The sequence below is a fragment of the Rhineura floridana genome, chromosome 10 (genome assembly GCF_030035675.1).
Source record: "Rhineura floridana isolate rRhiFlo1 chromosome 10, rRhiFlo1.hap2, whole genome shotgun sequence".
Taxonomy (NCBI): Eukaryota; Metazoa; Chordata; class Lepidosauria; order Squamata; family Rhineuridae; genus Rhineura; species Rhineura floridana.
Window position 1 is genome coordinate 5909405 of NC_084489.1, and position 27410 is coordinate 5936814.

General features: G+C 42.9%; 1 protein-coding gene across 9 annotated transcripts in view; it reads left to right on the top strand.

The window, feature by feature from the left end:
• The window catches only part of TPK1 (thiamin pyrophosphokinase 1), a 443206-nt gene that overhangs the window by 222036 nt on the left and 193760 nt on the right, over positions 1–27410 (top strand). For all 9 annotated transcript variants that reach the window (XM_061586509.1, XM_061586518.1, XM_061586513.1 and 6 more), the window contains one exon: positions 18400–18495. In XM_061586509.1, coding sequence (XP_061442493.1) covers positions 18400–18495 — 96 coding nt within the window. The remainder of the gene's footprint in view (positions 1–18399; positions 18496–27410) is intronic.

A 27410-nucleotide genomic window follows, 5' to 3' on the forward strand; every position in this document is an offset into this window, starting at 1 on the left:
TGAAATACTTTCATTAAAAAGTGAAGAGTTTGGAAAAGGGGAAATCGACAATTTGTTTATCCTTTTTCCTACAGTTGTTTCCACTGAGTTAGAAGTCCTTCCCTATTTCCTTTTTTTTAATGGGAATGATTTCTAAAGTATTTTCTAAAGTAAAAATCTTTCTTAGTACTAGTGCAATGAGGCTTGTTTTGCTGTGGCAGAAAATTTCTGAAACATTCAAGTTTAAAAAAACAAATATGATGATGGTTTGTTCATCATTATCTTTTTTAAGTCAAGCAGATCTGATACTGTAGCATCACAGGTATAGACCTAAATCAGTCCTCTGGATGGGACACCAATGGGAGGCCCATGTAAGAACAGTATATCACAAATAATTTTTTTATAAGTATAACAGTATAATATTCTAAGTTTCTACACATATGGTATTCTAAGGTTTGGTTGGTATGGAAAAACTTATATGTCAACTGAAGGAAAGAAAGAATTCAAAGGGGAAAACTGTTCTATGTGAAATGGTTTTGCTTTTATTAAATATACTTTGGTAAAAGAACATGATTGGCTTCCTTCATTGACATATGCATCTTTATGGAGGGATGTTACAGGCTGAATGAATTGTACTTGAACTGTTGATTAATTATATGATGATGCCCAGATTGTTTCAGTTAATGTTCATGAGTGATGAACTGTATATTTCTGGAAGATTTACTGTTGTCTCATTGATTCAGTCTTATGTTTGGTTCCCAGACCTTTTCCCCCATGGACCACTTGAAAATTGCTGATGGTCCTGGCAGACCACTTAATGATTTTTCTGCCTGTTGTAGCAATTATAATGGGCTTTGCTAGATATTGTATGATTTTGAATTGCATTTTTGTCTCTTTCATTTCTTATATTGCATTTTAAAGTATTACCATTTGCATTCCATAGAATTCAAATTGTAACACAATAAAATACAATATAAGAAATAAAAGAAGCAATGGAATGCAATTCAAAATCAGTATGAATATTTACTGTCCATGGACCACAGTTTAGGAACCCCTGCTATAACCAAATGCATATGTGCATTTGCTCGATATCTTTTTGTCAGCTTTTATTGTTGATTTTTAATGTCTTTTGTTTATTTAATATTTGTTACTTTTGTAACTTTTGTATGTATTATTGTATTTTGTGTTAAGTTGTTTTTGATGCTTTGTGGCAATGTATGTTTATTTTGGATTTGTAAGTCTTAATGAACTGTTCTAACTTTTTAAAAACCCTGTGAGGTATGTTACACTGTGAGAGTTAGTGACTTAGAAAGCTGCTTTATACCAGGTTAAACTAGTTATCTTGCTCACCTAGTATTGTTTTCTCTGACTAGCAGTGGCTTTCCCAGGTCTTTCACATTCCATAACTGATCCTTAGAAGTGGAAATGTCTGAGACTGAAACCTTCTGCATGCAATGCATGTAAATATCACTGAGCTATGTGGCTGGTACCCTGAGTACTATCCTCTGTACAAAGCTATCTAATAAGCTTCATGGCTGGGTAGGCATTTGAACCAAAGCCCCATTCTACTCCACCACTTCATCCCAGCAACACCACTGACTTTCATGTTGACTGCAGAATAAATAGAAATTCTCTTCAAGATAAGGCACTTCCCCTTTGTTATTCTTATACATTTGCCCTGTGTGGTGAAATAGAGATACAACCATGGGAAATTCAACTCATAGATTAACATTTTATTTACTGTTGATGTATCTTGATTTCACTATGTGAGACTAAATTCATAAGGTGAATAACTAGGGAAGAATGGTGGTTATATCTCCCCTGCCAACACTCTGCCTTGAGCAGATAGAGATACCTTTGCTCCCCCCCACACACACCAGGGATGGAAAGACCTGTCTCTTTCAGTTCTCTCAGTTTCTCATTTTTCAAATGTTAAATTCAGTTCTTTACTTTTCTACAGGGATCTGCAATTTTTTTTAAAAAAATACTCACAAAAATTCTCCACCATTTTAGTGCACATTTCTCCAAATAAACACATTTTGTAGGCGATTTTGACAAAAGTACACATTTTTGCAAGCCATTTCTCATCATTTCATGCCTTTTTGCATGTTATTTTCACTCGTATTCATTTTTATGCACGCTTTCTCCTAACAGACGCATTTTTGTAAATGTTGCTTAGTTGGTGAACTGCATCCCAAAATTCTAATAAATGCAAATTTCAAAGGATGGCTGTGTTTCAGTTCTCATATTGTTTCAGAAAGGGCAAATTTGATAAATTCTGCTTGAAATGCAAACTGAATTGAAATTCTCACCCATCCCTACTCCCCCCCCACACACACACAAAGGGCTAAGTAAAGCTGTTATTAGGGACCTTCTTTGTTCCCCCACTTCTTGCTTACAAACTGCCCTGGCAACAGAAAGCCCCAACTTCTCTGAATACTTTATTGCCACTAAAGACCCCAGCTATGGGTTGCTGCTCTGAAACTAGCAACTGTTTCAGTCCACTGGGTACTTCGCTGTCACCTTAAATAACTGTTTCTGCTTATATTTGTCTTTTTCCAACCTGCTAGTTCTCTATGATAGCTAGGCCAAGAATCAGGCATGTGTTAAAATAATCAGAATTTATTTATGAAACAGATGGAACAAATATAAACAAGGTTACTTAATATGTTGGTCCTGAAAGCATATGGTTACAGCACAGGGTTCACTAGTCTCTTATATGTTGCATTTGGTAATTTTTCTTCAGATAATAACACTATAATCCTACCTCATTTACTCTTCTAACCCCCACCCTGTCCTGCCCAAAGCCAAAGGACTCGGGTCTCAGTCACATCTGAGGTTTTTTCTCTTTTTATTAAAGTTATAGATACATCCATATCTATAGATCCTCCGTGGCGCAGAGTGGTAAGCGGTGGTAACGCAGCCGAAAGCTCTGCTCACGGCCAGAGTTCTATTCCAACGGAAGGAGGAAGTCGAATCTCCGGTAAAAGGGGTCGAGGTCCACTCAGCCTTCCATCCATCCATAGTTGGTAAAATGAGTACCCGGCATATGCTGGGGGGTAAAGAAAGGCCGGGGAAGGAACTGGCAATCCCACCCCATATATACGGTCTGCCTAGTAAACATCGCAAGACGTCACCCTAAGAGTTGGAAACGACTCGCACTACAAGTGCAGGGACACCTTTACCTTTTATAGATACATCAAAATTATTAACCCTTATTAACCTAACTATGCTTTCTAGGGACTTTGACTCTGAACTAACTCTGACTAAGCATGTCTTCACAGCTGTTGATGTTGACTCAGCACTGAGTGTCACCCCCCCGAGTCCCCTTAAGTAGGCTTGGATCTCGCGTGCACATGCAAGCTCCTCCTCAACTCAGTCTGTTGAATTTCCCACTTCTCACGCCTCCGAGTGAGGGACAAAGGTGGTTTGATCTCAGCTTCTGACTCCAATGGAGGAGGACTGCTAACTGACAGTTTGGGCAGGGGAAGTGGGGCAGTGCTTGGTTGGGGTATGAGGTCAAGGCTCTGGCAGTGGTGGCAGCACTGCAAGGGTGTCAGGAGTGCAAGATGCTGAATTGTTCAAGTCAGGAGCTGAGTCGCCATGAGTGGTCACCCCGCTATCTGCTCCCTCCCCAAGTTCCCAGTACAAGTCTTCATCCTTGGATTCCTCCTCGTCTATCCACCCCCTCCCTGCTTGGCTCACGACACACCCTCCACAATTCAACCCTCTCTTCCTCAAAAACTCAGTCCTATCAAATTGTCAACTCTCGCACACCAACAGATAAACACCCCATCCCCCATTCATTCAACCAGTCAGCACACAGCATTCATCAACATTCTAACTTACTCTCCCCTTCTCTCTCTCTCCCCTCTCTCCTTACCATACTTAATTTAATATAAACCCCATACAAATTATTACCTTATTAACTATTTATATAACTCATATACCAATGAAACATCACAGTATTTCCCTGTAAATTGTGTTCAAAAATAATTTGATTTATATGTTCACAGTTAATTTGCTTTTAATAGTAGGAAATTCAAAAATTGCAGCAAATTTGGAGACACAAAGATTAGTAATTGTGAATGCATTGTCTACAGTGCTTTGTCGATAGGTCTACAGCCCTATATTCATGTGGAAGCCCTTTCAAGGATTATATTGACACAGTTTCCAAGTAATTATTCTCATGGGATAGAAGTCTTTAGTTAACTTAAAATGCATTTGTTCTTGAAATTCATTCATTTTTGGATTTCTTTTTGTATTATGTCATCAGACGTATGGCTGCTCAACTCAAAAGATCAGTTTAATATTTTGGTTACACTGTGAAGCAGGTTTTGATGTCAGTCAGGGCTTTCTTTTTCTTTGTATAAAAAAATCACACATAAAGGTATTTAATATAGTATAGCAGCAAAGAAAGGCCCTGAGATTGGCCTGCTTCTTCTTCCTTAAAAAAAATCAAACTTCCTTTTCATATAGTAATGCACTCACACAAAAATATTAGTGGTAATCCAGATACTACTGAACTCCTACATGAAAATACCACCATGTCCAGTCCAAGAACATATTTGCTGTGGTTACGCATTGGTAAGTCCAAGATGTAGGCACACCAGGAAGCTAACAGTGCAATACCTCAGAGTACTCCTGACAAAGTTTTACAAGGCATAAATCTCCCATTGACATGTGAAGAGTTTGTACATTTATACTTGAGATCAATGTAATCAAGAACATTTGTCTTCTGTTGTTTCATGTACATGGAGTTCCTAGCATTTGCATTTTTGAAACTCTTTCCTCTTGAGTAAAAAGCAAAGTCTTTCCACTTCATTAACCAACCTGTGTTCTTCCAGATATGTGTGTATTTGAAGTTGGGTGGTCGGGACAGATTAGGGATTCTGTTGGTGTACCGCCCACCCCGCTGCTCAATAGTCTACCTTCCTGAGCTAGGGTGGTCTCGGTGCTGATGTTGGAGTCCCCTTGGCTTGTGGTGCTGGGGGACTTCAACATCCATGCCGAGGCTCCCCTGTCGGGAGTGGCTCAGGACTTCATGGCCTCCATGACAACCATGGGTCTGTCCCAAGTAGTATCTGGCCCCACTCATGTTGCTGGCCACACCCTGGACCTTGTTTTCTGTGTGGAGGGGGATGATGTTGATCTTGGTGTGGAGGAAGTTCCTTTGTCATGGACAGATCACTACCTGTTGGGGTTTAGACTCACTGGGACTCGGAACCTCTGCAGGGGTGGGGGACCGATTAGGATGGTCCGCCCCAGGAGGCTGATGGATCCGGATGGTTTCCTGATGGCTCTTGGGGATTTTCCTGCCACCTCTGCAGGCGATTCTGTCGAAGCTCTGATTGACGTCTGGAATGGGGAAATGGCCAGGGCGGTGGACATGATCGCTCCTGAGCGTCCCCTCTCACAAAGTGGAGCCAAACCAGCCCCTTGGTTTACCAAGGAGCTGGCGGTGATGAAGCAAATGAGATGGAGACTAGAGCGACATTCGCGGAGGACTCAGAGCGAGTCTGACCGAACACAGGCTAGAGCCTATTTGAAGGCCTACTCTGTGGCAGTGCAGGCAGCAAAGAAATCATTTTTTTCTGCCACCATTGCATCTGCGGGGAGCCGCCCAGTGGAGCTGTTGACTCCAATGGAGGAGGACTGCTAACTGACAGTGGTCAGGGGTCTTTTATATTCTGGCCCCCGAGAGGGTAATATAGATCACTCAACAGCCCGCTGTCAAGAGTTTGCACAGCACTTTGCAGATAAAGTCGCTCAGATTCGTTCCGACTTAGATGCTATAATTGATACAGGCTCAGGAGATGTAACTTTGGCTCCTGTCTGTCCAATAATGATGGATTCTTTTCAATTTGTACAGCCCGAGGATGTGGACAAGATCCTTGGAGAGGTGAGAGCCACCACATGTCTGCTAGACCCTTGCCCTTGCTGGCTTATAAAAAGTGCCAGAGAGGGACTGGCTGAGTGGGTGGGGGGAGTGGTTAATGCCTCCTTACACCAAGGCAGAGTTCCAGGTTGCCTAAAGGAGGCAGTTGTAAGGCCTTTGTTACAAAAGCCCTCCCTGGATCCCTCCATAATGGATAATTACCGGCCAGTGTCCAATATTCCATTTTTGGGTAAGGTAATAGAGCGTGTGGTGGCCTCCCAGCTCCAGGGATTCTTGGATGAAACAGATTATCTGGATCCATTTCAATCTGGTTTCAGGCCTGGTTATGGGACGGAGACGGCTTTGGTCGCCTTGGTGGACGACCTACGCAGAGAACTGGACAGGGGGAGTGTGTCCCTGTTGGTTCTGCTGGACCTCTCAGGGGCTTTTGATACCATTGACCATGGTATTCTTCTGGGCCGCCTTGCTGGGATGGGACTTGGGGGCACTGTTTTGTAGTGGCTCCATTCCTTCCTGGAGGGACGAACCCAGAAAGTGGTACTGGGGGATTCCTGTTCGACCCCTTGGCCATTGGCCTGTGGGGTCCCTCAGGGCTCAGTTTTATCCCCTATGCTATTTAACATATACATGAAACCACTGGGAGAGGAGTCCGGGGGTTTGGGGTTCGGTGCCATCAGTATGCTGATGACACCCAACTCTATGTCTCCTTTCCACCTAATTCCAAGGAAGCTGTCTTGGTTTTAAACCAGTGTCTGGCGTCAGTGGTGGACTGGATGAGGGTGAACAAATTGAAGCTTAATCCAGACAAGACAGAGGTGCTCCTGGTCAGTCGTAAGGCGAATCAGGGAATAGGGATACAGCCTGTGCTGGATGGGGTTACACTCCCCCTGAAGACACAGGTTCGCAGTTTGGGTGTGCTCATGGACTCAGCATTAAATTTGGAGTCCCAGGTTTCTGCAGTGGCCAGGAGTGCTTTTGCACAATTAAGATTAGTGTGCCAACTGCGCCCGTTCCTTGAGCCGTCTGATCTGGCCACGGTGACACATGCCTTAGTTACATCCCGTTTAGATTACTGTAATGCGCTCTACATGGGGCTGCCTCTGAAGACTGTTTGGAAACTTCAGTTGGTACAACGTGCTGCAGCCAGAATGTTAACTGGGGCTGGTTACAGGGACCGTACTACCCCCCTGTTAAAAAAGCTCCACTGGTTGCCACTCTGTTTCCGGACACAATTCAAAGTGCTGGTGATGACCTATAAAGCCCTATACGGCTTAGGTCCAGGCTATTTATCAGACCGTATCTCCCTGTACGAGCCTGCCCGGGCCCTGAGATCCTCAGGAGAGGCCCTTCTCTCAATACCCACATCTTCTCAAGTACGACTAGTGGGGACGCGTGAGAGGGCCTTCTCGGTGGCTGCCCCCAGGCTTTGGAATTCCCTTCCTAGGGAGGTAAGAATGACCACCACTTTGCAGTCCTTCCACCGACAAGCAAAGACCTTCCTATTCCAACAAACCTTTGGAATTGAAGGCTGTTAAGGAAAGGGCGTGAAGGGTGCTGCATTGCTAATGTCTATTATATCATTTTTAAACTAGTCTGAACTCTTTTAGCTATATGTGTGTATGGTTTTAATATTGGAAATAGTTTAATCTTATTTTAATGTAGACTTTGTATGTTTTTAATTATATGTATTTTTTTATCTGGAAGCCGCCACGAGTTCCAGTTTTGGAAAAATGGCGGGGGATAAATAAAGATAATAATAAGAATAAATAATTATTATTTATTTATTATTTGATTTATATCCTGCCCTTCCTCCCAGCAGGAGCCCAGGGTGGCAAACAACACCACCAAAAACACTCTGAAACATCATAACAGCAGACTTTAAAATATATTAAAACAAAACATCTTTAAAACATTTTTTTAAAAACTTCAAAAAGGTATTTTTAAAAAGGTTTAAAAACATATTTTTTAAAAAAAGGTTTAAAAACATATTAAAAAGCAATTCCAACACAGATGCAGACTGGATTATACAGGCACAAGAGTGACTGTGTGGATTTTTTAGCCAGTGTGGATTTTTCACATTCCTCATTGTTAAATTGAAAATACCCCCATGCCATTCTGATGCTTCCCATAAGCTCATTTCAGAACAAAACCTTACAAAACTTATAGTCCTGAACTCAGAAACGCTTGCTTAACAACCATCTAAATTTTCATGGTGATACACAGAACAGTCAAAGAGAACAGAGTTCAAAGTCTAAAAAGAGAGAGAAAAACTCAGCCCTTTTGGACTTTTTTCTGACAGAGTTCTAATTTAGCCTAATTTAGAAGTTAATCACGCAAAAAGCAAAAGAAGCTGTGTTGGTCCATGGGGAAAAACACCTAAATCCACAGCCAAGCAATACCTTTGTTAAGACCAAACAAAACATCACAAAATAGCAAGCAAACTTTCAAGTTCTCCAGAGTGCTTTACCAAGCTGGATGGCAAAGCTGGCTGCTGTTGTTGCCACAGTGTCTACATCTGGTCACAGTCTGAAGACAGAGTGTACAAGGAGATTTTGTTTTATTTATTTTATTTATTAGGTTCATATCCCGCCCTTCCTCCCAGTAGGAGCCCAGGGCGGAGATAGCAGAGTGGCAGCACAATCCTAAACATGTCTCCTCAGAAGTAAGTTCTGCTGAATTCAGTGGGGCTTACTCCTAGGTAAGTGGAGTTAGGCTTGCATCCTTATGCTGCCCTCCCACTTACTTGGCAAAAAGCCCCATTCAAGTCCATGAGACTTACTTCTGACGAGACATGCATGGGATTACAGTTACTTTTGATTGTTGTTCAAATCTCACTGCAATTAATAGACCATAGTAAGTGTGTTTAGGATTGAAGCTGGGTAGTTGGATTAATTAGATGCTATGTGGTTTTTAGGTGGTGTTACTGAAAACATGAGGAATATGCTGAAGCCACCATGCATAGGATCAGGCTAACTGGTGAGAGTTCCATCATCATAGTAATAATCATAATTTTAAAAACTCACCACAGTGCTCCTGACTGTGCTTCACAAGTCAAATAAATAATGCTCTAAACTTCTTTACAGACTTGACTCTTCACTGCAGAGAGAGCTTTGAGAAATGAATAAGAGTTAAGAAGATTCTTACTCTTTCCAGTGAGTACCTTCTACCTTCATAGGCAGTAGCTTGGGAACAATAACAATTGAAGCCACACTTCCCAGTATGTGAATTCTCTTTTACCACTATTGGGCAAGAAACAAACCATCATGCAACCAACAAGGTGCATCATCGGTGGGTTTAAGGGGTTTAAGCTGAGTGTATGGGACTACTGTTATTGCTTCTACGGATCTGAAGTCAGAGGTAAATGAAATGCAAAGAAAAAAGAAAAACAATAGACAGTGGTGATTTCCTAAATGCAGTGTCATGCCAACCACAACAAGATTCCTATGAGTAAGGCAGAAAACTCAGCATCCCACAATTCTGGAAGCCAGTCAGCCAAGCTAACAGAAATCGCCATGCAGCACAACCTGACCTGGAGGCTACTGTTAGTGCAGAATGCTGCAGCACAACTGAGACCCTGCCAGCATTGGACCTTTGCATACAAAGCATGTGCCCTACCACTTACCTACAACCCTTCACCTGTTTAGAATATTTTAACATTGCTCTTTTCAACTCACTAATAAATAAACAGCATTCTTGTTGTGAGCTGCCTTGGTTTCCTCTGGAAGCTAACAAATGGGGCCCAAGTACCGAAACAAAAAATTAAAAATTTAAACATGGAAGGAATACACCAGGCATGGAGAATTTTAGAACTTCTAGTTATGGTTCTGATCCTGGGTCCTGGAAAGTTGCAATTCAGAACCATCCAGAAGGCTTAAAAAAAACAAAAAACCTTTTTTTAAAAAACAAAATTGAAATAAAAGAACATAAGGTTGCCAGAGGTAAACTTACCAGAGCCAAAACCACAAAATTTTAAAGGAATTTATACACCTACACACCTGATCTTTCTACAAAGAGCACACACAAAACTACTATAAAAAACAACAACCAAGAAATACTTAAAACCCTCTTATTACTTATCCTGGGATAAAAGAGAGGAGTCCCCGGCAGAGATTGTGTGTGTTATGTGCCTTCAAGTCAATTATGATTTACAGCGACCCTATGAATCGATGACCTCCAACAGCATCTGTCGTGAACCGCCCTGTTCAGATCTTGTAAGTTCAGTCTGTGGCTTCCTTTATGGAATCAGTCAATCTCTTGTTTGGCCTTCCTCTTTTTCTACTCCCTTCTGTTTTTCCCAGCATTATGGTCTTTTCTAGTGAATCAGATCTCCTCATGATGTGTCCAAAGTATGATAACCTCAGTTTCATCATTTTAGCTTCTAATGATAGTTCTGGTTTCAAATAACACCCAATTATTTGTCTTTTTCACAGTTCATGATATGCACATAGCTCTCCTCCAACACATTTCAAAAGAGTTGATTTTTCACTTACTCACTTTTTTCACTGTCCAACTTTCACATCCTTACATAGAGATCAGGAATACCATGGTATGAATAATCCTGACTTTAGTGTTCAGTGACACATCTTTGCATTTGAGGATCTTTTCTACTTCTCTCATAACTGCCCTCCCCAGTCTTCCCCAGCCTTCTTCTGATTTCTTGACTATTGTCTCCATTTTGGTTAATGACTGTTCCAAGGTATTGATAATCCTTGACAAGTTCAGTGTTCTCATTATCAGCTTTGAAGTTATATAAATCTTCTGTTGTCATTGCTTTAGACTTCTTGACGTTCAGCTGTAGTCCTGCCTTTGTGCTTTCCTCTTTAACTTTCATCATCATTCGTTTCAAATAATTATTGGTTTCTGCTAGTAGTATGGTATCGTCTGCATATCTTATTATTGATATTTCTGCCTCCAATTTTCACACCACCATCTTGGTCCAATCCCACTTTCCGTATGATACTTTCTGCGTGTAGATTAAACAACTAGAGTGATAAAATACACCCCTGTCTCACACCCTTTCCGATGGGGAACCAATTGGTTTCTCCATATTCTGTCCTTACAGTAGCCTCTTGTCCAGAGTATAGGCTGCACATCAGAACAATCAAATGCTGTGGCACCCCCAGGCATTCCATAGTTTTTCATGATCTACACAATCAAAGGCTTTGCTGTAATCTATAAAGCACAGGGTGATTTTCTTCTGACATTCCTTGGTCCATTCCATTATCCAATGTATGTTTGCAGTATGATCTCTGGTGCCTCTTCCCTTTCTAAAACCAGCTTGGACATCTGGCATTTCTCACACGATATATGGTAAGAGCCTTTGTTGTAGAATCTTGAGCATTAGTTTACTTGGATCGGATATTCAGGCAATAGTTCAATAATTACTGCATTCCCTGGGATCCCCTTTCTTTGGAATTGGGATATATATTGAACACTTCCAGTCTGTGGGCCATTGTTTTTTTTCCATATTTGTTGACAAATGTTTGTCAAAATTTGGACAGATTCAGTCTCAGTAACTTGTAGAAACTCTCTTGGTATGCCATCTATTCATGGCAATTTGATTCTTCCTAGTATTTTAAGAGCAGCTTTCACCTCACATTCTAAAATTTCTGGTACTTCTTCTTGCAGTTCGTCCATGAATGAATCTGTCATCCTTGCATCTCTTTTATGTAATTCTTCAGTTTATTGCTTCCATCTTCCTTTTATTTTATCTTGCTCAGTCAATGTGCTCCCCTGTTGATTATTCAACATCCCTACTCTTGTTTTGAATTTCCTTTTGATTTCTCTAATCTCTTGGAGCAGGGCTCTTGTTCTACCTTTTTTATCCTCTTCTATTTCTGTACCACAATGATTGTAGTAGTTCTCTTTGTCCCTACATACTACTTTCTGTATTATTGCATTTAGGGTTCTGACCATATTTCTCCTTTTGCTTTTGCTTTCCTTCTCTCTTTAACCATTTTAAGAGTTTCTTCAGTCATCCATCGAGGTCTTTCTCTCTTTTTAATTAGAGGTATTGTCTTTTTGCATTCTTCACTGATAATGTCTCTGACGTCATAGTTCTTCTGGTTCTCTATGAGCTGAGTTTAAAGCTCAAATCTGTTCCTTATTTGATCCTTACATTTTTCTAGAATGTTATTTAAATTGTATTTTGGCATTATGATTGCTTTGTTCTTCTTTAGCTTTACACTGATTTTTTTATATGATCAGTTCATGATCTGTACCACAGTCTGCTCCTGGTCTTGTTTTCACAGAAAGTATGGAACTTCTCCATCTTCTGCTACCAATTATATAATCCATTTGATTCCTTTATTGACCATTTGGTGATGTCCACATGTACAGTCTTCTTTTTGGTTGCTCCAAAATTGTGTTTGCAAGAAACAAATTATTGGTTTTACAGAATTCAATGTCTCTCTCCGGCTTCATTTCTATCCCCTAAGCCCTATTTTTCCCATAGTTCCTAGTTCTTCTCTGTTCCCTGCTTTTGCATTCCAGTCCCCCATGATTATCAAAACATCTTGTTTTGGTGTGTGATCAATTTCTTCCTGTACTTTTGCATAAAATCTCTCCAATTCTGTGTTTGCTGTTAGCATAGACTTGATTGATGGTTATGTTGATATGTTGCAGATGATGGCTCATGTGTGGCTGGAAGACCAGAACACACATGCATGGCGCCGCAGCCAGTCCAAAAAAGCAGAGTTCGAAGGACAGGGGGGTGATTTGCCCAGAGATCTGAAGAGCACCCCTGAAAACTGGAGCCTCCGGCCAAAAGCCGGAAAGCTGGTAGCCCTATGCATGGATTACTGAGATAAGCTCTGCTCAGTCTATATAGTGTTGTAGCTGGCATATCAGTGAGCTGGTAAAATGTAGTCCTAGTCACAGACACCACCTGTGCCTCCACATATCACTGAACTTAGGAAGATCCCCAAGGTATAAACTCAGTTGGAGTGTTAGTCCATACCATAACCACAGGTATACAGTTCTACAGCAGGTCTGAAACACTTTTTCTCCCATTTCACTGGAGTGATTAATGATGACCACTCAGCTCTACTTTTATAGGCAAAACTAGGCCTATAGGCCAAGACTCAAGAGGGAGGCCTTATCTATTCTGGCCTCCTATGCCATGTCCTAACCACAGCTGGTGGCAGTGAAGGAGTATCAGATATTGTTTACTCATGAGTAGACCAGCACCTTTTGAGTCATTGCTCTTCATCCTGAACCCAAAACTTTTTTTGCATCAATACTCTCAAGGACTGAGGAGGGGCAGCTCTACCTCCTCCCCTTACAGTTCCAGCAGTTCTTCATCGGGGATCAACCCAGAGGGGCACTCAAGAGGATCCTCAGTATTAGATTCAGGGGGCCCTGCCCGCTCCTCAAAGTCCTTGATCTGGGTTTCTGGGTCAGCCTCCAAGGACTCAATATCTAGCATCAGGTCAATGCTAGGCATGACAGTGACTAACATAGGGTTGCCATATTGCCCGTTTAGCTGGGTTTTACCCAGATTCTTTGCATGCTACCCGGTGCCCGGCTAGCCCCTTAGGTGGCCCGGATTCTCAGCTTTAATTTTTAAAAAAAATTCTAGGTGGTCTGGTTCTCGAGATATACATAAAAACGTCAGCCGCCCCCGAATGTTAAATCTTTCTTTAAACGGTACTGTATACTATAGCACTTCGTAGCTTTAACCCCGCCTGTTCAGGATTGCAGCCAATCAGTGAAGCTAGGATTGTGTTTCAGTTTCATTGACCTGAGGCAGTGTCTAGAAAACAAAATGGTGCCCCCCCCCTGTTTATCTGAAAAGCTCATAAATTGGGTAAGTATATACATTTCAGGTTTTTTTCCTCTTGTGTGCAGGAGTCAGATCCTGGGCAGTGTTTTGAAAACCTTCCCAATACTTGCTTTTGTAAAAGCAATGCTAATCCCATATGCCCAGAGTAAATCCCATTGAATTCAATAGGACTTACTTTTGAGTAGACATGGTTATGAATGTGCTGAAAATCAATGGGACTTTGGAGTGAATGTAAAAAAGAATTGTGTTTGTGCTCTAACTATTTCTGTTTTTCTCCAGTCCTATTTTAAAGCAAGTAGGCAGGGCTTACTTAGGTATTGCAGTTTTTATTCTGTAGGAAACTAATACTGATTTCTTTAAAACTAATACTGATTTTTCTGCAATGACCACCTGGTTTGATAATAAACTATTATATGGGCTGTATGTATTTATACATCTGCAGTGTGTGTGTGTGTGTGTGTGTGTGTGTATATATATGGAGTCTTTCCAACAACCCTGTGAGGTAGGGTTGGAATTTATAATTATTATTTTAATTAAAACAAGAGGCTTATCAGTACTTTGAAGAGGACCAGATATTTATTTTCTTTCTGAGCCCAGGACTGGGTCTTTCATGATGCCCGGGGGGTGGGGAAGGGAGCAGGAGAGTAGTCGATAAGACAGACATCCTGGCATTGGTAATCTAATTAGCAAGGTATGTGTGGGGTTGTTGCACACTTCCAGGCCCAGTTTCATTGGGGGTGGAACCTGTGTAGATGTGGTTGATCAAAGGGAGAAGGAATTTTGAGTTAAGCAAAGCTCTGCTTTTATAAAACCTAAGAAACATACAGATACTTTGAATGTCTGAGTGCCTGCACCAGTGGAATACTGGAGGAACTTGTAAAACTTGCTGCAACAGTATTTAGAACTGAGCATGTGGTGTGAAAGACTCCTTTTCCTAACATTTTGGCTTCTTGTTTTTCTCCACCCACCACATCTTTGAAATATATCATATATGGTTAACCGTACTGCTGCCCTGACTTACTTTATGTTTGTTGCTATTTTGTGTTTTTATTATGTTTTTATATTGTGTATTTTTATTGTTTTTATTATATTTGTAAGCTGTGCTGAGCTCTGTTTTTAACAGCAGAAGGGCAGGATATAAATCCTCTTAATCAATCAATAAATACTCCATAGTGTTGGAAACTAGAGTCTAGGCATTTAAGGCTGAAAATGTTGCTTTTAAAAAAAAGATTTCTGACATCTTTCCCCAATTTTTGGTGGTAATTCCTAGGCATAAAAACAAAACAACTGGACATAATATGCAAATTAGCCTGCCCGGATTTGTGGAACTGGAATATGGCAACCCTAGTCTAACAGAGGTTTCTAAATAGCAACTCTGTGGTGAGCAAAAATCACTGTGGTGAGCAAGAATCAATAGGAACAACTAGGCAGGGGTGTCATTTCCTCCATTCTTTTAAGCCACCCATGTGCCTCAAAAAACTAACAATGTGTGGGCAGGTGGACGAATAAAATTATTTGTGGACTAATAATTTTTGTGGACTTTCCAAGATCAATTAAAAGGTTTATCTTGCTTTAATGTCTACCAGTGGTTCACTGTTCCATCACCGCTAGGCATGTGTTCAGATAGCACATGAGGTGCATATCTCTACTAATGTCAGCATTTAACAATCCTCTTTATTTTTCATTGGCTTCTGTCCAGAAAGTCTTACTTATAAAGATGGCTGGCACCTTAAGGGAATATGTCAGTCCAGTTTTTCTGAATGCTGAATGGCACTGTATTCTGTATGCAGAGACCAGATCAAATCTTCAGGGAAAGGGCCAAAAGCCTCAGCTACTGCCAAAGTAGTGCTTCTGTAATGTCTGTAGCAAAGGGTGCTGATGGACCTTTATATCTTTTATTTATTAACCAGTATCTGTAAACTGCTTACTTGTCTGGGTACTCTGGACCAAAAAAAAAAATGGACCAGGCAGAAAAGCAGTCATTATTTTTTAATCTGAAAATAAGAGTGACCTCTTTGCCTTTCTTCTAGTTTCAACAGATTATGTTGTTCCTGAAACACCTTCTCTCCTCTTACTTTAATTGTGTAAATACCAGTTTTTGAAATATTGTGGTTATAGGTAGAGGGCTGTGGAGATTGAGAACCCAGAGGGCAATTTCTAAGCAAAAGCAAAAGATGGCATTTAAGCAGTTGCTACAGGCTATAGATTCTCACTGCAATCATAAAGACATTCTTTGCTCAGTGCTTTTCTTCCATACTCAAGAGGATACCTCATGTGGACAAGAATAAGATCAGTGCTTATCCTGTCTGGTTGTAGCTTCTGCATGACCACATTCCATGTTCTGATTGTAACATTTGAGATGCAGAAACCATGTAGATATATGATACAGTTATGTCCCAAGCCAGCACCACCTCTCCCTGGAGCCAACGGCAGCAACATGAGGGGTGGCTGTATCATTTTGCCCTTTCCACATGTCTTTGCATTTGGGACATTCCTGGAGCAGTGTGGGTTGCAAGTATACAGAAGTGGCATTCATGCTTCCCAGGCAATGTAAGCAAATTGTAACATGTGGACTGCAAATCACAAATTCACCCAGAAGCAGTATTTGTGATGTCAGCAGCTGGAAAAACTGGTGGCCAAAATTGGCATCAACTGCAGACTGTTATCCAACACATTTTAGTTCTTCACATGAACTCAAGTACATTCATAGCCCAAAACAGATTGAGGCCACACTTACATGTAAGAGAAAAATACTGTGTCATAAACCATTCCTGAGAAAATGACAGGATTTTCTGAGAATTCTAATAAATATCCTGTAATCCCAACACATGATTATATTTGCAGATCAAGATTTAGTTATCTGCTGGCAAATGTTACTTTACTTTTTGCATTCCTATACCTATACTTTTAAAAGCTGTCAATCTCTGTTTTATTAGCCTTTCCCAAGCTCAGACTCATAATACAAAGGGAGGGTCGACTGGTGACAACCTGATTTTCTTGTCACTACAGTACAAAAGTATGAATCATAGATAGACAGAGCCAGAAAGCCTTTAAAGAGACCTTGAAGTAGTGGGTAAAGGTACTTCTAAATCTACACCTGTGGTCCTTATTATAATTTATGACACTATATAGGTGTTTTGTATCCTTGAAACCTCTTTGAATGGCAACTTTATATGGCGGACATACTTCACTATTCCTTACTCAGCTCTTGGGCAGCAACCTAGGGACTGTTTGAGCTCTGAAGTAAGAGACATGAACGTGTGTATTGCTCCATTTTAACGTAACCTTGATACCTATAACTTAGTGCAGTACATAAGGAGTCTTTGATTTTTTTTTAAAAAAAAGAAATACTGAAAACATATGTACCAAGCAATAGAAAAATGATGTTTTTGTGCCCTCCCATTCAAACACATTCTGTGATTGCTGAGCCAAATGTTGAAATTAGCAAACAGTCAAAAGCAGGCAGCTGAGCTTCAGAAACTTGGCTTTCTACAAACCTCCAACTGACTCAAATTCACAGGCACCCCACTACATTAAACTAGCAAAAATCACTATGCAGGGGGAGAAGTAAACACGGGTTCTTGACTTTATACAGATTGATAGCTCTTAGTGGTGTAAAGTGACTGTAGCAGCAACAGCTGTCAGAATTGACAGCTACAGGCACCAGGAGGCAGCCTTCTACAAATGCTACCCACTCATTCACTTTCCTTCTGGCAGCACCTGGTTTCCTTCTTACAATACTGAGGAACAAGGAAGTTTTAGCAAAACGAAGCTATGGTTACTTCCGTCTCCCTTCCTGTTCTAAGAAGAAGCCAAGATGCTGCTGGGTTATTGTACATTCAAGTAAGTGACCAGCAGGAAAGGATACTGAGAGAGCTAGAGGGGGGCTTTCTGCAAGTGCCTGTATTGGTTTTGACAGGTACTGCTGCAATAATTCCAGATTCCTTTTCTTTAATGAGAGTTCTCAGCTTTGAATGGTCACTCAAACAAAGTTATTTCTGCTGAGACACTATCCCGAAAAGGTTTCTGTTTGAAGAGCCATTAATATCTGACACGGCCTCCAATATTTTGCAGACAAACCTAGGGATAAATTGTTAAAACCCCAATTATCATTCTCTCTCTCTGTCTCTTGCTCGCTCACTCACTCACACACATACACACACACACTTGGGGTATTCAGGCACCTCCTCTTATGTTCAATTATTGCTTGAGGGTGGTAGAGGAAAAATGAGGCCAATATTCCCTGTTGGCCATGTGTTCAGCATCAGAATGGTTACCAATCTTCTGGTAGGCCACCCTCCGTAAAGCCATGCCTTATGTTGTAGTATCTTACATAAAATGTATAAATGTGTGTGTATGTAGTTATGATGTTTCCAGTGGTGCACATGAATTTCCAATGGTGCACATGAATTTCATTGCATTGTATTTTGTACATTTAATAATAATTTTTAAAAAACCATTGGGTGGGATACATTGAGTTTGGTAGGTCACATGTACCGGAAGCCTGCTTTTTGATATAACAGCAGCCACAGAATTAGAGACTTATGTCACATAAAATACACATTGAAAGGTTTTTTTAAAGCTTTCCTCTGAATGGATCTGAATCTAGGTCTGTATCTTGAATTGTACTGCCTTTTATACCAGAACACAAGTATCAAAGCAGCATAAAGCAAGAGGAACAATTCTGCTTGATCCTGAACCTTTGCCCTCTTTTTGTTATTTGATTGCCTCTCCATAGGGATGTGAGCTCATAGAGACCCCAGACCAAGACTTAACAGACTTCACCAAGTGCCTTCAGATCCTCCAGCAGAAGATAGAGAAGAAAGGCTTGCAGGTAATTCTAGCAACTCTTTCAGGACATATTTTGTGGTGACAATTCTTTCTCCCACTGATGTCTGGGCCACTGTTTTAGGTTTGCACTGAATGAAGCTGCCTGTTGGAGTGACTTGATATTTTTCATGTCTAGGACCATTTTTCCTTAGGATGATTTGCTAAGTAACATTGTGTCACGTGGCTTGAGACAGAAAGCCAACCAAATATCAGCTGCCTGAAAAGATGGCTCCTATTATTCTGAGCTAATGAACCTCCAAGGCTGCTGAAGAGTGATCAAAGTTGAGTATTAGTCTTCAGCTCAAATACTGCAGTGAATGTGTTTATTTTTAACCATTGTCATTTCATCCCCTCTTCTGATTGGGAAATCAAGGATCTCATTCAGCTTCACACATTAGGCACTTATTTCTTATTCCCAGTATGACGACAGAGTGAACTACAGGCAATCTAAGCTGCTTTACAAACATGATAGGCCAAAATGTGCATGGTTCTGGAAATCAGGTGATCCTGGAGAACTAATCCTGTACTATAAATCTTCAAAATCTGCTGGACTCCCTCAGCCTGGTTTGCACATCACGGTAGGCCGGAGTATAGCTTACTATAACTGCACAAATGTGTTGACTCCCAGCGAAAAGCTCGCACCCAGGCTGGTTCACACACTACAATAAGCTTTTCCTCAGACTTTGTAGGAGAGCACAGGATGGCAGCTAACAAAAATGATTTTTTTTCTTGAAATAACAAATCAGGAATTTTATTTCTTTCCCCCCTCTTTTTTATTAATTATATGAGGTGACTTGTACAACAACTTTCTCAGCTAGGTGCATTTGAATTAAGGGAGGGATGGGATATCAGGTAAGGTGTTACTTATCTGTGATTTGACTTATATGGTTAATTTTCTCTTACGTACCCTTAAATATTCTGTATGGCTAGAAGCTCTACTTGTTGTTATGTTAATAAATTTTCAAGAAAAGAAAAAAAAACTTTAAAAAATCCCACAGTTGCCTGGGTATGGCTTACCATGATTGCACAAACATGCTAGCTCCCGGTTTGCTCCTTCATGGGCTTTTTAGATGAGCACAGGATGGCAGCTAAGCCAAGCCATCACTTAGCAGAGAGGAGCTCACACACCAAGGATTGGCTGAGCACATTGTCCGAATCTGAGACCATTGATTTCTTTGTATACCACTTTTTGGGCAAGGCCCCCAAAGTAGTGAACAGAATAATAAGGAAGAAAACAATATTACAGCTACAGTAAATACACATTCAAAAGTACAATACAATAAATCAGTAAAAATATAAAAGAATAAAATCCCAGGCACACCATAAATCACACTTTATACATTCATGAGTTGCATTTGTGCTCTCACCACAAACATCACTGCCATCCACAAATCAGAGCCCACACAATAAACTTCCCCCTGGAAGCAGCTACAACTTAGCTGTGGCAAAAGTTCCCACAGCCCTTCTCCAGGTCAAGGCTTGCTAGATCAGCCTTCTAGTTCCTCGACAGGTTGCAGTCCTCCAGATTCAGGAACAAGAGCAAGTGCAATGAAGGAGGACTGGGGAGGCTAAAGGTAGTATCCACCTCCCAGCCAGGAACAGTCCTGTTACTGCTACTTTGGCTACAGATTCTAGTTAGGGAGGAGAAACTATAACCACAATCCCAGGTTTGGACAACATGCTAAGCCAAACCTTGGTGTGTGAGCTCCTCTCTGCTAAGTGATGGTTTGGCTTAGCATGATGTACAAACATGGCTATTGCTGAGGGACACTTCTGGCAATTACTGTTTCTCTGCCGCTTGTCTGACACGTGTCTCTCCTGTGCATGGAAAAGCTGATCTCAGGTGGGTAGCTATCTCCACCTAGCGGCTGAAGGCAGAAGAGTGCTAGAGTTTTTGGGGTTTTTTTACAAAGACTTACTGCTCTGCGCAGTTACTTATTTCAGTTCCTCTTCTGCCTTCCACCAAGAACGGTTGACCTAGCTCCTCTCTGTGTTCAGGCCTGTATAGTTTGGTGTTTTTTTCCTATTGTGTGTCTGTACCTTTTCCTTCCTTTACTGTTTTCCTACGTGTGTCTTGTTTAAAACAAACAAAAAGGAGTTTGTCATTTTACTTTTCTCTCCCCTGAGACTTCGCCGACCGCAAAGCAGCCTCCCCACCACTTTGGCTGCGAGACCACTGTCTTCTTCTTTGGACTCCGCCCCCCCCAGCCTCGTTTCTCAGGTGCGTCTGTGCCTGGATTAAGGCATGCATATCATTAGCTTATGCCTCTCTAAGATTAGCTCACCCTACCGGAGTAGTAGCTCACTCTACCAGAGCAGCGGCCACATCAGCGGCCTTTTCCCGTAATGCCCCTCTAGCGGAGATCTGTATAGCAGCCACATGGTCCACTCCCAATACGTTCATTAAGCATTATAAAATAGACTCCTATGCTTCATCGGAGGCAGCCTTTGGGAGGAGGGTGCTACAGCACGTCCTCAATTATCATTCGTGACCACAGCCCAGCAGTATTCCCACCCTACATGGGTCAGCTTTGGTATGTCCCATCTGATATCATCTTTCCATGCACAGGAGAAGAGACATTTGGTCTTACCGTGAAATCGGTCTTCTCTGTGCATGTCAAAGATGATATCAGGGCCACTCCCTATGAGTGCTGGGCTGCCTTTATAAGCACGGTTAGCCCTGGAGCAGAGAGTGTATGAGTACTGTTGTCTTGTCTTGTTTGTGGCGTCTATTGGCCTGATTTTGTGGGCTTGTCATTGGAAACTGAGCACGGAGCAGGCGCAGACCAGGGACGGAGCTACAGTAAAACGTCAGCAGTACTCTTTTGCCTTCAACCACTAGGTGGAGCTAGTTACCCATCTGATATCATCTTTGACATGCACAGAGAAGACCAATTTCACGGTAAGACCAAATGTCTCATCTTCTTGCCCACGGAAGGCCTCAGCAGGCTATTCCAGCTGTGGGGGAAGCATATTTGGGGGGCCCCACAACTCCTCAGCACCTGGCCTGGCTATTATCACAGCCCTGAGCCCCCATAAGACCCGCAGCGTGGTTTGCGCCCATGGGGAAGGCAACATGCAAATCGGACCACCCACCAAAGAAACCTAAGTCACTTCAGCCTCACACTACAATGGAAGTCGTGCCTCCACCATTATCCAACCAGGCCCTAGGGCCTTTAGGTTCTATTGAATCCAAGGCAGAGGCAGCCATAGCCGGCCCCTCTTCCAGCAGGAATGAAGTGGCTGAGGCATGTACTGTCGCGGGCAGGGTGGCTCCACAACGACTGGCACCTAAGAGAAGTAGGGGAACCAGTCACGACAGGCAACGGCCTGGTGATGCACAAGGGGCTGCACCAAAGGAGGCTCATAGCAACATGTGCAGGTCACACAGGAACCTGGAATCCCTATCTGAGGAGGAAAGCACCCAATTCCAGCCCACCCTGGAGGCAATTTTTTTCTACATCGTCTTCACCTGAGAAGGCTTCCTTGAGACAGCTAAGTCTCACCAAGCATTACAGGAGAACAGGGGTGAAGAATCCTTCGTTTCACCCTCTTCACGTCAGGAAATCCAAGTTCAGGGGTGGTGCACAACCCACACTGTTCTCATGCTCAACCTTTACAGTTTCAGTTATCACCACACATGCTACAACAATGAAAGGAACAGTGATTCTCTCCTAATGGATCTAGCCAGAAATCTTTCCACATCAGCGGCTGAGGATTGACACCCCACTAGGATACACCAACCACAGCACCCACTCCACCACCTTCAAGAGCGCAAGTGGCGCAGGGCCTCACTACACTCTGCTCTTCTTCAAACGTGCCCCAACCACCAGGCAGGGCATCACTGGACCTTTATGCTGCCTCATGGGGCAGGCATCCTCAACTTCAGGAGGAGGCAATGGTAGACCCAGACAATGAGCTGATTCTCCTCGATGAGGAAGAATGGAGTGGAGATTCTGAGTCAGAGGAAGTAGTGACCAATAGGATTTCCCAGGTGGCTCATTTCCTTCCACTTCTGTGCAAGGCAATGGAAGCTCTGAACCTAAATTCTCCAGAAGATCCTCCAGCTCCCTCAGCATCTAGAATTTCAGTTGTGCATCCAAACCCAAAACCCAAGTCAAGGATACTAAAACTTCCATCACTGTTGCCTAAAGTGATCAAGTCCAAATTTGATTCCCCACTGCAGTTCAAGAAATCAGTTGCAACTGCCAACAAATACTATACGGTGGAACAACACATCATGGACCAACTCAGGGTTCCTCTGGTCGACGCCCCCATAGTCAGTTTATTAAATCCATCCTTGAACCCGAAAGACTCGGATGCCCACCTCAAGGATCCATCAGAGCGCAAGCTGGATCTAGGCCTTAGGAGGATTCATGAGGCCAGTGCGCTCTCCATCAGAGCAGCAGCAGCCTCCTCGGTCTTCGCAAGAGCATCCCTGCTGTGGCTAAAGGACCTACTGGACAGCCCGCAGCAGGATCCAGCTTGAATCCGGAAGTCTCTTCTGAAAATATTGAGAGCACTGACCTTTATGGCAGATGCATCCATGGATGCCATGCAGTTTTTGGCAAGGTCATTAGCAGTGAGTGTTTTCACTCGAAGGTCTCTATGGTTATGCCATTGGGAGGCCGATACTGCAGCCTGCTCTAATCTCGCATCTGAGCCCTATGCGGGTGGCAAACTATTTGGCGATGATGCCCTAGCTGGGGTCTTGGAGACGAAGGAAAAGAAGAAAGCTATGCCTTCTGCCAAAAAAACGAGATGACAAAAGATTCTTCCGTAGACCTTTCCATCCTTATTTGCCCTCCCAGTCCTTTTGAGGCTCCAGGGCATTTGGAAGAGCAAAGGAGTCCCATATCAGCTGTCCTTTCTGGAACAGGCAATGTAACCCAGTCTAAAAGCCAACAACCTTTCCCCAATAGATCAGGTTTTGGATCCCAGTCTCAGGGGAATAAGCATCAGTTCTGATGCCAGGGTTCCTCAGGTGGGAGGACACCTTCAGCTCTTTGCCCACCACTGGAGTGACACATCTTCGGACCAATGGGTACTGCACACCCTCAAATACGGACTGGGGTGGAATTCACCTCCCTCCCTTCATCCAACTTTATCCTGTCCCTCCTGTCAACGTCTACTGACAAGTGGGAAAGGACTCTTCAAGCGATTGCCCACCTTCTGCAGATTGCAGCAATAGAGCCCATTCCAACAGGTGAGAGGTTCTCAGGAATCTACTCAGTATTCTTCACCATCTCAAAAAAAGACAGATCCTTCAGTTCATAAAATACCACAAGTTCTGCATGGAAACTTTACTGTCCATCAAGGAGGCATTGAGAAAGGGAGACTTCCTCTCATCTATCGATCTGCAGGAGGCCTATCTGCATGTCCCTGTTTTTCCACCTCACAGGCATTACCTCCAGTTTGCGGTGAGGGAGGATCACTTTCAGTACAGGGCCATGCCGTCAGTCTGTTGTCTGCCCCCAGAGTATTCACAAAGATCGTGGTTGCTCTGGTGGCACACCTCAGGACGCAGGGGGTCCATGTCTTTTCTTACCTGGATGACTTTCTGCTCTGGTCTCCGTCCCTCCACAAGGCTTGGGAAGATCTGCATATCACCCTAGCATGCCTCAAGGAGCACAGTTTCTTTGTCAACCAAACCAAGATCCAGCTTTGTCCAGGCCACCTCATAATACATTTGGGGGGCCACCATAGACTCACGGCAGGGTCTCGTAACGTTAGCTCAAGACAGAGTAGACAAGGTAATTACAGCTGTCACACAGCTCCTATCTTCGTCTTTGGTGGATCTTATGCACCTGGCAGGTATCTTGGGGTTGTTGGTCTCAACCTATCAAACTACACCATGGGCACGTCACCACTCTCAACCACTCCAGTGGGTGCTACTGCCTTTTCAAAATGACATTGCAGCCAGGTGTCACCCGAAGGCAGCAATTCCACCAGTGGTCCGTTGCTCCCTGCTATGGTGGGCGCACAAACCCAATCTACTAAAGGGAGTGCCGTTCCAGGACCCTCCATGGACCCTGATCACCTCAGATGCCAGCCTGACAGGCTGGGGAGCCATTTGCAATGGCCAGATGATACAAGGGACTTGGTCACCAAAGGAGTCAGTACTTCCAATCAATCTTCTGGAGCTTCGTGCAATTCGGCTAGCCTTGAGGCACTTCACGGAGATCAAACGGTTGGGGGTGGTGCTGGTCAGAACAGACAACGTATCAGCCAAATCACATTTGAAGAGAGGCACACTCTCCCCACAATTACAGAAGGAAGCTGCCCTGCTGTTCCAGTGGGCGGAAACACATGTGGACTCGATCCTTGCGGAATACCTCAAGGGGGAGGACAACTGCCAAATGGATTGGCTAGGCAGATAGAAGGTACATCAGGGAAAATGGAAGATTCACCCATTGGCCTTTCAGGAAATAGTGAGATGCTTTGGCAGAGTCAAGGTGGACCTATTTGCCACACACCTCAACCACCAGGTGAAAAGATTTTTCTCCAGATACGTGACACCAGAGGCGGAAGACATAGATGCTCTGGTGTCCCAGTGACCCCAAGGACAACTGTATGCCTTCCCACCTCTTCTGATCATTCCCAGGGTACTTCAAAAGATCTGAGCGGAAAGGGCAAGAGTTCTACTGATAACTCCTTGGTGGCCAAGGAGACCCTGGTTCCCGGAACTCGTCAATATGTCGATTGATCCTCCGTGGCAAATTCCCCTCAGGGAAGACCTATTGTCACGGGGACAGCTTCTTCACCCAGACCTGGGATGGCTGGCACTTCATGTCTGGAGATTGAGAGGTGACACCTCTTAAAACGAGGCATTCCAGCTCAAGTGGTGGAAACTATTATGGCCTCAAGATGCCCTTTCTCAATTAGAATATATGAGACTACTTGGAAGGCCTTCTCGATGTGGTTACAAAAGAAGGGTTTAATTCCAAAGGAAGCAGGTATAAATGACATTCTCTGATTCCTACAGGATGGCTTGTCCTTGGGTCTGAGGCCATACACTCTCAGACACCAGGCTTTTGCCCTTTCGGCGGTTCTGTCTACATCTCCGGAGAAACTGCTGGGATCTCATCTGTTACTCAGGCGTTTTCTATGTGGGGCAACGGCATTGGCACCTCCTACGATCCATTGTTACCCAGCTTGAGATTTACACAAGGTGTTAACAGCCCTACAAAAGCCCCCTTTTGAACCCCTAAGTCAAATTTCCCTACATCTCCTTTCCTTTAAGGTCTTGTTCCTTGTGGCCATTACTTCGGCCCAGAGAGTGTCTGAGCTGAATGCTCTGTTGACAAGAATTTCTGTGTGTTTCATAAGGATAGAGTAGTCCTATGTACTGTCCCTTCTTTTCATCCTAAAGTACTGTCTACCTTCCACTGTCAGCAACAGCTGGTACTTCCTTCTTTTTGTCCTAATCCTATTTACCCCACAGAGAAAGTGTGGCATTCACTGGATGTGCGAAGAGCCCTGAAAGTGTATATCTCTAAAACAAAACATCTCTGTCAGACAGTGTCTTTAGGGAAGAAAGTGTCTTCGTCTACGCTTGCTAGGTGGATCAAGGAATGCATCACACTGGCCTACGCTTCTCTAAAGTTAGCCCAGCCGGCCAGGATAGTGGCCTACTCAACTAGGGCAGCAGCCACATCGGCAGCATTCTCACGCCACGCATCTATCACAGAGATTTGTAGAGCAGCTACATGGGCCGCACCTAATACGTTTATTAAACACTATAAGATTAACACATACACATCAGCAGAGGCAGCTTTTGGGAGGAGAGTCCTACAGCACGTTCTCCCAGATCACTAGTGTAATCAGCCCAGCGATGTTCCCACCCTACGCTGGTCAGCTTTGGTATGCCCCACCTGAGATCAGCTTTTCCATGCGCAGGAGAAAAGACATTTGGTCTTACCGTAAAATAGCTTTATCTGTGCATGTCAAAAGCTGGTCTTAGGGCCACTCCCTAGGAGAGCTAGGCTGCCATCACTGTCTTTTTCATCTTAGGCCTACAGCAGAGAGTGTATTGTCTCCTGTTTCGTGTCAATGGTTCCTATTATTTCTCTTTGTTCTTTCCTCCTATTGGTTGGCTTGCTATCAAAAACTGAAAGAAGGAGCTGCGCAGAGCAGGAAGTCTTTGTAAAAAAAACTCTTTAGCCCTCTTCTGCCTTCAACCGCTAGGTGGAGCTAGCTACCCACCTGAGATCAGCTTTTGACATACACAGAGAAAACCGTTTTTACGGTAAAACCAAATGTCTTCTCTCCATAGCTCCCTATGGTCACTGTAGTTTCCTGTGAAGCTTACAAAATCTTTCAGTCTGACACATTTGTCTCTTTGTCCCAGGTCTCTCCTTGGTGTAGCACTCACTAGTAGACTATGTATAGGTGTTCATACACTAATCCTAGAACCTTTTGAGCCAAGATGAAGTAGCTGTAGTGCTTGGCTTTAAAGGAGAACATAGATATAGTGGGGAGAAACCTGGTGAAATAGTGAGAATCATGGAATGTGGTTGTTTCTGAATACAGATTCTATAGGAAGAACAGGGAAGAGCATACTGAGAGGAGTGTTGCTGTGTACATCAAAGAGGGCATAGAATCAAAACAAACAGAAATCTCAGATGGCATAGCCTTCTTGGCAGAAACTTTGTGGATCGCAATAACCAGACCTCAAGAGTAATTTAGTACTGGGGATATATTATCCCATTACCAAAATGCTTGGAGTGTTCTTGAGATGGAGAATGAAATCAGGAAGCCATCCAAAGAAGAAAGGTGTAGTAACAATAGGTGACTTCAGTTACACTCACATAGCCTGAGTAAATGCATATTCCAGTCATAACAACAAGGTGAAATTTCTACATACCCTAAATGACTGTGTCATAGAACTAAGATGGCTTTAAAAGGAGACTAGACTAA